At 35.5% G+C, this 12,222-nt stretch overlaps 1 protein-coding gene across 1 annotated transcript in view; it reads left to right on the top strand.

Annotated features, from left to right (window-relative positions):
* The window catches only part of LOC142344986 (uncharacterized), a 130,962-nt gene that overhangs the window by 31,367 nt on the left and 87,373 nt on the right, over nt 1–12,222 (top strand). The window contains exon 4 of the mRNA XM_075397069.1: nt 7,130–7,276. Coding sequence (XP_075253184.1) covers nt 7,130–7,276 — 147 coding nt within the window. The remainder of the gene's footprint in view (nt 1–7,129; nt 7,277–12,222) is intronic.

The raw sequence follows: 12,222 nt of genomic DNA, 5'->3' as shown, positions 1-12,222 counted from the left end.
TCCGTTCTTAGTTCGTATTTCCAAAGTTCTACCAAATAAGACCTCATTGCTCGTTGCTCTAAGTTTTGATACTGATACCAGATTCCTTGTGTTGTTCTGAACAAGCAACGCATTACTTAATCTTATTTTTCGCTCTGAAACATTGGAATCCAAAACCCTAATTTCAACTGTTCCTTTCCCACTAATTAAACCTTTACTGCTGTTTGCATTTGTGATGGTACCAGAATACTCCTTGTCTATATCTATGAATAAACTTTCGTCTTTAATCATATGACTGGTAGCACCTGAGTCCAAAACTAGCTCATTTGCAAGATTGTTTTCCGACGTTTGAAAGAAGGAAAAGATCTCTTCTTCTTCTAAATTCTGCTCCTCAACTAAATTTTGCGTGCCCCTCTGGTTGGTTCTCCTGCTTTGACTGACAAATTTTTTCTCATGTTTCTGTTGTTTTCTACAAAATTTAGCTATATGTCCATGCTCACCACACTTGAAACATTTCATTTGGGATGCTTTGGTTTGTTCATGAATCGTTTTCTTAAGCCTACATTCTTTTGCGATATGTCCCATTTTCTGGCAGTTAAAACATTTCCGTTCCCTATTAAAGAATACGCTCTCTGTTTTTGTTTTTACATTTTCATTATCGAAGTTTATCAGGTCTCGTTTAATTTCCTCTAGAGTTTTCTCGTCTTTGCTGTACTTCACGAGTGTTGCGAAATTTTCATATTCCTTCGGAAGCCCTTTTAAAACTATTGACACAAACATTTTTTCACTGATTTCTTCATTCACTAGTGTTAAGTTGTATTGCATATCATCTGCTCTGGTGAGATAATCTACTATACTCTCACTTGAAGTCTTCCTAAGGCTTGTTAATTGTGCTATCAATTTATGTAGTTGAGGCCTCTCGAAACTTTTGAAGCGTTTACACAGTACATCCCAAGCTCTAGTGCCATCACCCTTATGTGGTCTAAGAAAAAGAACTGATGTTTTGTCTAAAGCCTGAACTAACTCGTACCACAATGTCTTCTTTTTCTCTTCTAATTCTTCCCTCCCTTTTTCCATAGCTTGCCTACGTTGCTCCTCTGAAGACTTATTTCTAACAGCTGGCACATAATCTAGATAAGTGGCTTCTCCACTAAGAACTTTACCAAGTTTAAAGAGTGCATACGAGCCTCAAACTGTTCAGCAAAATACAAGAAATCATCCTCACGCCCGCTGAATTCCAATCTTTCTAATTTTGAGCTCATTGTTAGGCCTGTCTTACTTTCGTTTAATTTCTGTTCGTCTCAAATTAACTCTTTAGCTTTAATTGTTCCCTACTGAACCAAAGACTTATGATGCCCCAACTATGTCCTTTGTTTTTCTAAGCTAGTACTGCTCTAGGTAAATATTCTTTTGTAAAAAGGGTCGGGCTGTGAAAAAAAAATCTTGTTCGGACTTAGATCAAAACTCCTTTTCTTTCTACGCGTGTTTGAATCTGTTACCTGTTGGTGGCTGTGTTATAAGGCGACGAAGCGATGAGTCGTTATGTTTGTGTATCCAAAAAATGCTTTATAGCACCAGGTTATCACTTGTTGTAATATGGTAGCACTTGTAAAAAAAAACCACTAAGCAAAAAGAGTTTGGTCGACTAAATTAATCTAGAAGTTGGTGTTCTGTTCGAGTTCTGTAGTATCCTTGACAAAATCGAAAGCAGGACATTGACATTGAGCCAGGGTTTTTCTGCCGCGATTAAGCACGATGAGGATACCAACACCCTCCGAGGATAATGTACTCGAACCCTAATCCTAGTCCTAATTAAGATATGTTTTACCACCAACTTTTGTGTCTTTCGACCAAACTTGTATCTTACAGAAGCACAGCACACACATTTGAAAATGAAACAGTTGTTTAAGCTGAGCTGTTCTCAGCTATATTAAGCAATCCTGGTTCCCCGACAGCTCTGTTATACAATTTAACCTCCGCGCTTCTTTTTGATCCCCCACAACAGCTCCACTCACTCTTGACTTCACAAGCAGAATCCACTGCTTAGCTACACACACTCAGCACTCCACGATTGAAGTCCCCCGACCAGGTACACAAGCTCTCGACTCAACAGATGAAGTCCCCCAACCAGCTTCACAAACTGCTCACTTCACAAGTGAAGTCCCCCAACCGCTTACAAAAGCTTCCAACTCCACAATTGAAGCCCCCCAACCAGTCACACGAGCTTTCAACTCCACAACTGAAGTCCCCCGACCAGTTACACAAGCTTCTTACTCTTGCTTCTTCTGGTCTCACTTGGCCACTTCTTGACTACAAGGCTTGTCTCTCCTTGTCTTCTCTGTCTTCCTCCCCCAGTGATTTCAGCGATCGTCTTATGTAGCAAAGAGGCGCAGCAACAACGTTTTTCTATTTACGATGGGGGTTGATTTCGTAATCTTTGTCGTCTTGAATAATGTATAAGTTCTCTTTATGTTTTTATTTGTTATTTTTTTACAGACAATACAGATTCACTCAAAAAACTGTGACCAAGAAACGATCAAATTACAAAGCTCCGATAAATAATTTGGATTCAAGTTATCGTTGTTTTTTTGTGAATTTGTTGTTCTTAAATTTTAACAACTGTTTTTACCACATTTGATATTTGCTCTGGATCTTTAACCATTTGCTTTTTTGTTCCAAAAAAAATCCCTCTATCAGTATCATTATGTAAATTTGCCGTAATTGCGCTATTTATTTGATTTGTGTAGACCACACCAGCACCATTTTTCTTTTTTTTACATGAACTATAGTTTCATCAACATACTTCCCCGCTCCACAAATCTATCGATTAAAACTACTAAAATAAACTCTAATTTCATAAATCCTGCCCCTCTCCAGCTACTATATCAATGGTACTAAATCAGAGGCATTAAACCAATGGTAATAATTGGAGCAAAATCAATTGTGCTAGATCAAAAGTACAAACAGAAGAAGGTTGTAAATTAAATAGTTTCTCGTTAAAGTAACTTCACTTCTGCTTGAGAAGCTAGTTTGCCACGATGCTCACCAGTTGGTGTTTGTAATTTTCCTGTTTGTAATTGTTCCTGTTGTCTTGAATGAAATTGTTGTTTCTAATAAATTTGCCAGTTGCTTTTACTAAATTTGATAACTTCACATCCTCTTTGATCACGTATTTTTCAAAAAAATTTCCGGAGCTCCATTATCTTGTTTTCATGCGCAAGTTGATTGATTTATAAAACTTGTAAACGCACTATACGCAAATGATGGAGTACAACAATAAATTTATTGAAAAAATCAATATCTCGGAATAGCTTGGAATAATTAAGCAAATAATCAAGATTAAACTAAAATTCAAGAACATCCCCTAAACTTCATTGAGCTATCCATTTGATTTGAGATGAGCAACCCAGCTCCATAAGTCCACAAACTTTATTTGAGATGTACCTTAGTTTCATAAACACCCCCACCCCCGCCTCCATAAAGATATATTTTTAATTAAGGTAAACTTTATTATCATATATACCACCCACCTCCCCAGCAACTAAGGTACAAAACCACTAATGAATCGAAATAAGTTAGTATTACTAATTTGCGTTCTGTCAAATTTATTAAATCAAAGGTACAAATTGAACAGCTATTTTTAGAATTAACTGAATTTGCGACTGGTAAAATAACACTTTAAAGAAAAACAGCCTGAGTTTAGACTGAGTCTGAAATCAAAAAAATTGTTTCTTTTTTATTTCTTCCTCAAAGATATCCTTTTCTTTTTCGCTTGATCAGCTAGTTTTCCCTGATGCTCACTAGTTGGTGTTCGTCAACTTTTTATTTATATTCTTTTTGTTGTTTCGATTGATTTTGTTATTTTATTGTATTTATCGAGTGCTTTTACTGATTATGATAATTTCACTTGCTCTTTAATCAACTTTTCCCACCTCAGCTCAATTATGTTGAGTTATGTGCAAGCTGTTTGATTTATGAAATTCACCAACGCGCTAAGGCAAGCAAATGAGTATATCTAGTACTTAATCGAAAACTCAAAAAACCTACGTAGCTTCAAGTAACTAAAAAACTTATTCTGACTAAATTGAATATCAGGCATATGTGAGAAAAAGTTAGCCTTTTCCCCGATATATATTTGTAGAATTTATGGAGGCTCATCGAAACTACATAACATTGAAGCTTTGCGTTGTTAGTTAGCTTGCAGAGTTGAGGAGAGACTCTTGCGCATATTGACTATGTAAACAAAAGGAACGAACTTGAGCGATGTAAGTTGGGGTCGAATTTGTCATTATTTGTTAAGTAAACAAATGAGAGCCTAGCTTCGCGAAGTGATCAAGTTGTCAAAAAGAAGTCAGAAAGAAACCTAGAGGTTATTAAAATAAAAGATTTAAAAACGATAACAGCAAAAAAGGAGGAATCGAGGAGCTTGGGAAAAACAATGCTATTTATTATTGAATTCCCCCCAAAACACAAAAAATTGCAACCCTAAAAGCAATTTTGTTATGATAAAACGGATTGTGTGTTCCCAATGGGCTGCCAAAAGTTTTGAGGTTACTCTTTAGAGTTTTCAGGGAGACTATAAAGTTTATGCTAACTAGGAAAAGTTAGTGCGCAAAAAAGGGAAACAAACAAAAAATTTGCTTTGAAGGATTTGTCTAAAATGTTTGCTGCATTTTTCCAAGAAAAAGGATATCTGTTTGCCCTCAATGATTATCAAGAGCCTGGTCAATAGAAAACAAAGAAACATATATAGACGTATCTGTCACTGTTTTTAGTGTGCGAAAAATAAAGCGTATTGTATAATAAAAAATCCACTTACCAATTGTATTCATTTTGCGAATTGTTGGAGCAAGGACATTTAACGATTAAGAACTGATACTTTTAGGGTGTATTTCAAGAAATGTTTGGCATCTAGGCACAACCATTGAACGGGCTCGTTCTCATTGCAATTTTGAGAACAACAGAAGGGTCGTTGAAGTGATATTCATGAAGAAATGAAAAAAGAATGGGAAAAACGTTTACTTTTCTTTATTGCAATTGTTTTTTTGGATCCCCGCTCGGTAGTCCTTTAGTGGTTCAACGAAATTGAGTAAAAATTCAGAAGAAAATTTTTATTTGCAAGAGAAAATTGGTAGAGATCTGTGGATCAAAAAATATTAGTTGTTTGAGTTCTTATGTTCAAATTTTGTCATTCAGGTCAAATTAATCGAGGTAACTTTGAGAAAATCAAAGTGTCTGCTTGAAACCGGAGCTAGGAGCAATGCAACTTTACAACAATGTGGGTATTTTTACAGTTCATAAAGTCAAAACCATGATAAAAAAGCATTATTAAAGTATTGGAAGTTCAGAAAGTGTTAAACCGGAATTATTTTTAAAAAAAATCTTAAAATTTGAATGAAGTTTGACAAATTAAGTTCATAGAAAAGACAAATTACTTGTTAGTATTCTTGGTCACATCTGCTTCAAGCAAACAGAATTAATCAAGGGTTGTTTGAAGGGAATTCTGATAGCGAGAATTTTATTTGTTGGAAATATAAGCGTCCAAAAATCAAAAATGTTCGACCCGCCCGGCAAGTCCTCAAAACCCTACTTCCTAAAGTCCGATTGACTTCAAATTTTAACTGGTGACTACTGGTATATTTTGTTTAGGAGATGAGAAAAAGAGCGAGCTCTTTTTGGTAACCTAATGCTTTTTATTTTGCTTTTAAAAACAAACAAAAAAGAGGCGATAAATGACTTTTTTTGTGCACATTCATGTAAGAAGTATTTCGTCTACTAGGGTCAAAAAATCCACTTGAAAATCACATTCAAACCTGAAGAACGCAAACTAGTTACCGTTCGATTGCAGAGTATTAACTATGACAAATATTATACAAAGAAAAATGCAGAAAGATCTAAAGCTTCCCTGATTTCTTCACCATAGTAATCATAGGGAGAATTGTTTAAAATTTGTGAAAAATAGATATTTAAACACTATAATGCGAAGCAGGACACACTTAAGACATATCAGACGTAGCTGTGAAAACGTAAAAACTGGCATGCATGTACAGAGATTAAGTGGCATGAAACATGAGTTTTTCTGAATCCTGTAACTAGCAAACCAATTAAGCCACGCAACTGCAGTCAACTTGAGCAAACAGTTAATATAGGTTAAATGTGATAAGGTTGAGCGCCGATAAACAGAAGAAAAACCATCAGAAGCGAGAGAGCAAGTCTGAGAGATCCGTCAAAATTGAGAGCAAGAGAGAGCAGTGGACTCTCAGAGTGAGAAAATTGTAGTTGTTTCGTGAGTTCTTTGCAAAAGCACATAGCTTCGTAGTTGCAGTGAGTGAAACTGCAAGGTTATTCCGAATTGTTGGTTGCGAAGATTACAAGTTTGTGGCCTGCAACATAGCTACTGGGAGGCAGACTTATTTTAGTTATTTGGGTTAGGACGGATTTGTGGATACTTGCAGAAAGAGTGATTGAATTAGTTTGATTTGGTGTGGACTATTAATTAGTTTTGACACCAAAATTCCTTTTGATTGTTGAGTTTACTCAATTAACTGTCTCTGGCTATAACACTACGTGTTGCTGGTATTACAATTCTTGATTATTACTTCATTTACCCAGTGAAGTTTTCCAGCAGCCGAGAGAGCAACATTTTTCGGGACAACACAGTACACTCCCTACATAAAAACGACTCACCAAACAAACCTTTCGGAATTTTGATAGAGTTTTGGGCGCTAGTCAGTCCCCAGCTAGAAGCCTTCTAACGAGAAAATTAAAAAATTGTAAAATATTGTTTCCAGCTTTTTTATGCATCAATAAATTCCGTCGTTGAAAAGGGCATATGTATCGTGAAAATGGGTGACAAAATTTGAAATTTGTCTTTTTGCACAATGGCCTTGTAATGTAGGAGCGTTTATATTGTGACTGAAAAAGCAGTTAGCATCCCTTTTTACACGAGTGTTTTGAAATGTTATCAGTACTTTGGGGTTGAAGAAAATTGGTAAATATTAGATGTGAGATACTTTCTGAAGAAAATGAAATAATAAACAAACATACATTAGCTGGATTTGCTGCAGTTTATGGAAATTTAGGATCTACGCTTTTCACTACAATGCATTCGTTATCGGTGGATATAGTTGATGTTTTGCAATGTTTTCAGACCCAGCACCACCGTACAACCTCACAGCAGAGGCCCTAAACGAGACAACAGCCCTCCTACGTCACACAGCACAACCAGGTCTTCAGCGTTTTTCTTACCGCGTCATTGGACATGAAGAGAAGCAAGCAACCTTTGGAAACACTCCAGGTTCGAAAAAGAATAATTTACATAAGTCAAATTAAGGACATTGCTTTCGATAGGTTGGTTCATTTTTGATGATCAGCGTTTGTGGAGTTTTCTGCAAAGAGCATTTAAGAAAATCTCAATTTTTGCAAATAACTCTTGCAAAATTATGAGAGCTTGAATATTAATGCAATATCTTATTTAAAAAGCAGTTCTGGTGACGGCAGAGATGAGAAATTAAAATAATTCGCGAAACAAACAGTGCCACATTTGTTCGTTAGGAAAGTTTGTTATAGAACTTGTTTTTTTTGTTTATACTGCCTGGCCCGGTGTTTCTAATTTGGCACCGTGAAACCATGATGCCAGTGGCACGGTAGTTCAGAGATTCATTCCCAGGTTGAGGTCCCAGACGGAATCAAGTATGTCCAGACCGAATATAAACGCACGAGGAGAGCGTCGTGTGTTCAAAATTACATAGTCTGGAAACATCGAAAAACGCACGAAAGTCTGGGGAACGCACTAAAGTCTGGACATGAACGCACGAAAGTCTGGACATAAGATCTTTCCGTCTCGGACGGTCTGGACATACACTTTCTTCCGAGATGGTCTGGGCACACCGGTTTCCATCTGGCACCTGAACCTGGGTTGGAATCGCATGCTGCAAGGACGGCATATTGGTGCGCTAAGTGCCAATGAGGACCTCTACGCCATGTAAAAGTCCTCTTTAATACCAAGGAGACTCTCTGGGCTAACACCGCACTGATTTCTAAGCTCTTTTGATGCTAAGCCAGACCTACTGTAAGCAGAAAAAGAGAACCACACGATGCCAGATTTATGTGTGCCAGGACACTCTAGGCACTGATATATTGAGAATGTAACCTCAGCATTGGACGCAGGTATTAGCACGCATGTTGGCCAGGAGAGCCGCGATGCAAAGGACTCTAAGAGTTAGTATCTTCTGAGCTCCTTGTGGTTTGGCGTGAGCGACGCTTAAATACCGGAGGGACAGTGAACACTCTCATTGTTCCGGACCTTTTCGTGGCACTGTGATGCTTACGTTGAAGGGGTTAATATGAATGGGACACCTGCATGCTGAGGTACGCACGGGATGATGTTGCAAAGGAAAAACCGACATCTGACTTTCCTGAAATATCCTGATAAATTAGAATTTTATCCACCAACGGTGAAAATAAATGAATCGAAGGAGCAGCAAGCTGGATAGTAGGAAAGAAGAAATTAAGCACGCATGAAAAAGAGAAGACGTGATGTTGATATACATCATACATACAGTTTCAGCCTTGCTCAACTTATCCTATACACTTTAGACGTGTGCGTTTTCTTAAAAAATGATAGGAGATTACAATTTTTGAGCTACAATTCAATACTTTTTTCATTGACTGAAAAAATTAGACCTGGAGTTGACTAAAAATGGATTTGGAGAACCAATTGCAGACGAGTCTGTCAAACGACTGCGAACAGAAGTCAGATTGGCATACTTGAGCAAAAATCCTATTATATAGAGAGTGAAGTTTTGTTCGAACACCATCGTCACTCTACATTCACATTGGAGAGAAAAAATTGCACGCCGCACAAATACACAAATACTGCTTTTTCGTTCTGCTTCCTAATTCGGCTTGATCAAAGTTACCTCTTTTGGTGCTATCATCTGTCTGGCAAAACTTTTGGCAACTCAGCTGTTGCTAATTTTTTTTGAGTTTTTGTTATGGCTTATTGTTCCGACCCCACTTGTGGGGGAAGGAACTATATACTCAAACGGGGTTTCTTGTTCAGACAATTTTGGCCGATCGATATATTCTTCGTAGAGAAGTAGAGAAATGCGAGTGGTATCATTAAAAAGCTCATCCAGCGTAGATCCGAAATTAAAAAGATTTTTTTTAATTTAATTTTTTTTCGAGGAGTTATCGAGGTTTAAATTTCATGTGAACACGGGATATTCGGTTCACTTTTGTTCGACTTTACAGTAATTTTTGTTGAATTAACATTTTTTCTATGAAAATTTCAATTGAAAACTGCATTTCACTTCACAAAATATATCAATTCTTTGTTCCTAATAGACGAAAGGCAGTAAAAAGACCAGTTCTGGTCTCATAGGGTAGTTTACTATAAAGAAAGTCGAATTCTAATTGAGACCATTTTTTCTTTAGAAAATTTTGCGTATTTTTTTTTTCAAGTCATCAAGAGACTAGTCACTTCTTTTCATATCGAGGTTCCGTTAATGACAAACCTCATTTACAAACAAATGAAGCCCAATGATCAGCCAATTCGTTGTTAAGGACTCGCACATAACTTTTTTGAATTCGTGTCTCAGTTTTTGTAATTTTAAAAGAAATTTTAATTTTCTTTGAGGTTTTACTAAGTTTTTGGAATCCTATGGCATTAATTGAGCCCTATGGTATTAAAAATGCAAAAAGTTTTGTAATGAGCATTAAGTGAACCTATCTAGTGCTCTGAGTGGATAGCTAATGGCTGTTAAGTCTTCGAGAAAAAATTTCGAAATCTCTTTTCGCTAATAACTAATCATAAACTTATATTTGTCAACTGTAAGTCAGTCTCAGTAAAGACAGGACCCCTCCTTCCTACTACAACCAGATATAAACTCGTTCACGTTTTCGTCTTCTTGCTATTGGTTGTATGACTACAATGCCACAAGATTTCATTTTTTTTAACTTTTGGGCATTTCGTTTTACTGGTTCCCTTTGAAATTATATCACGTTATTCTAATGTTGATGCCTCTCGTTCCTTTAGTGGAGACGTTCAACGGAGCATAGATAAAGTCTTCAAAAAAAAATTTATGATTTAAATGGCTCTTCAATACTTTCTCGCACTTTTCTACAGAATTTTGTGTTTTTGCCTGTGTTTTTTTTTCACAGTCATAAGACCTTTGTGATGTCGTATTGATTACCTATACATAAAAAACATCGTTGTCCTCACATTGGGGCATAACTGAGCGTATTTATTGAATTGCATTGAAAGCTATTGAATTTAAATTCTGTTAAGCCTTTAAAAATTTTTTTTTAATTTTTTTGGAAATAAATCGACCCTAAGCTTATTTTCGTGAACTGTAAGTAAGTCTCAATAATGAGAGAACAACTTTTTTTCTACTTAAAGAAAAGTTTATCTAGTTGGCGGTTTCATCTTCCAACTATTGGTTATATGACTTCAATGCCACAAGATTTCAATTTTATTTTTAATTTTTGAATATTTCGTTTTATTGGTTCCTTTTGAGATCTTATCCTGTTGTCCAAGTTGTTAATGGCTCCCTTGGCTTAGAAAAGAAGCTCAATGGATCATAATTAAAGTTTTTAAAGAAATAATTCGGGTTTAAACGGCTTCGACAGTTTGTTCTTGCACTTTTCTGCGAGATTTTTTGGTTTTGGCTGTATTTGTTGTTTTTTTTTTAGTAATCAGAAGCCATATTGTTATGTCTTATTGATTAGCTAAGCAACCAAAAGAATGTGTTTTTTCACATTATGGATTAAGTGAGCTTACTTTTTGATATCCGTTGAAAGCTATTGAATTTAATGGCTGTTTAGTCTTTAAAACATTTACCTTCATTCAATCTTAATTCTATTTTCGTGAGCTGTAAGTCAGTCTCAGTAATGACAGAAATCCTTTGTTTCTATTTCAAAAAGATTTATCTAGTTAGTTTTTTATCGTCTATCTGTTGGTTTCTTGACATCGATGCACGAGTTTTCCTAATTTTTTATTTCTTGTATATTTTTTTCCCCTAATTTTGGTTCCTTTTGAAATCTTATCCCACTATCCTGATATTCATATTTCCCATTGGCTTAGAAAAGATGTTAAATGGACCGTAGAAAAAACTTCAGACAACAGCTTATGGTTTAAGTGGCTTCGATCATTTCTTTTCGCACTTCTCTACTGTTTTTTTTTGAGTTTGCCTTTTTTTGTTGTTGTTTTCATAGTCAATGACCTGTTGTAATATCGTCTTGGTAACTTTTGAAGAACAAACTTCCTTTTTGTCAAATGTTGGCAAAACTTAGAGTTTTTAATGGCTTCCGTTAAAAGCTACTGAATTTTATGACGTTGATACCATGGTTTTTCTCAAAAATTTCGCCGGTCTTAATATATTTTTCATTGCCACACGACTTATTTTGATTACTTATCGACGACCTATGATTAAAAAATATCATTTTCATCCATTCAAAGAAGAAATTAGCATCTTTAATTGTTTCCATTGAAAGCCATTAAATTTAATGCTTTGACACTAGTGGTTATCTAAAAACTTCGTGGTATTATTAAATTTGTTTAAATTTGTTGTTCTTCGGTTCAATTTGAAACAATCCCATTGCTGTTACAAAATTAATTGAAAATAGAGAAATTGTTACAGAAAAATTCATATCCATTAACTTTGACACTTTTCTTGCTTAATTTTTTTTGAATTTGCTGTTTTTGTCTTTTTTTATTATTTAGGTAGCCGTAATATGCTGACCGGACTCACAAGCTCGTAATTGCCGATTAAGTGTATGATGTTACCCGAAGAATGCAGTTTATACCAAATAGTCCTAAAGTTTATGAAATCGAAGATTTTTGAAAGATGTTTTGTTTGGTGGACAAGACGCGTTTTCATAAAATTTTTTTGGGTGGTCTATTTGTGTTTCTTTTTCTCTTCTTTTAGCACATTCAGGTAATAAAAGATCCCAATGGTTGTCAAATGTTGCCTAAATGAACTTTATTATTCTTTCAGTATAATTTTAGCTGAATTAGTAAAAAAAATTGTATAAAAATTACTAATGTACAGATAATAGATTATGATTTTAATGGCTTCAATAATTTGTGTTTTTGCAAATTGTTCGTAATTTGTTTGCGATTTTCTGCGTCTCTAGTCCATTTATATGGCTTAGTCTAACCAACAACAGGTCCCATTGGTTTTTATAACGACTTTTCAGGAAGTTTATCTTGAATTATTTTGTTATAAGCTAAAGCTTTTT

Source organism: Convolutriloba macropyga, chromosome 8 (assembly GCF_964194025.1).
Source record: "Convolutriloba macropyga chromosome 8, txConMacr16.3, whole genome shotgun sequence".
Taxonomy (NCBI): Eukaryota; Metazoa; Xenacoelomorpha; order Acoela; family Convolutidae; genus Convolutriloba; species Convolutriloba macropyga.
The sequence above is the reverse complement of the archived record's forward strand: the minus strand, read 5'-3'. Positions and strand labels throughout refer to the sequence as shown.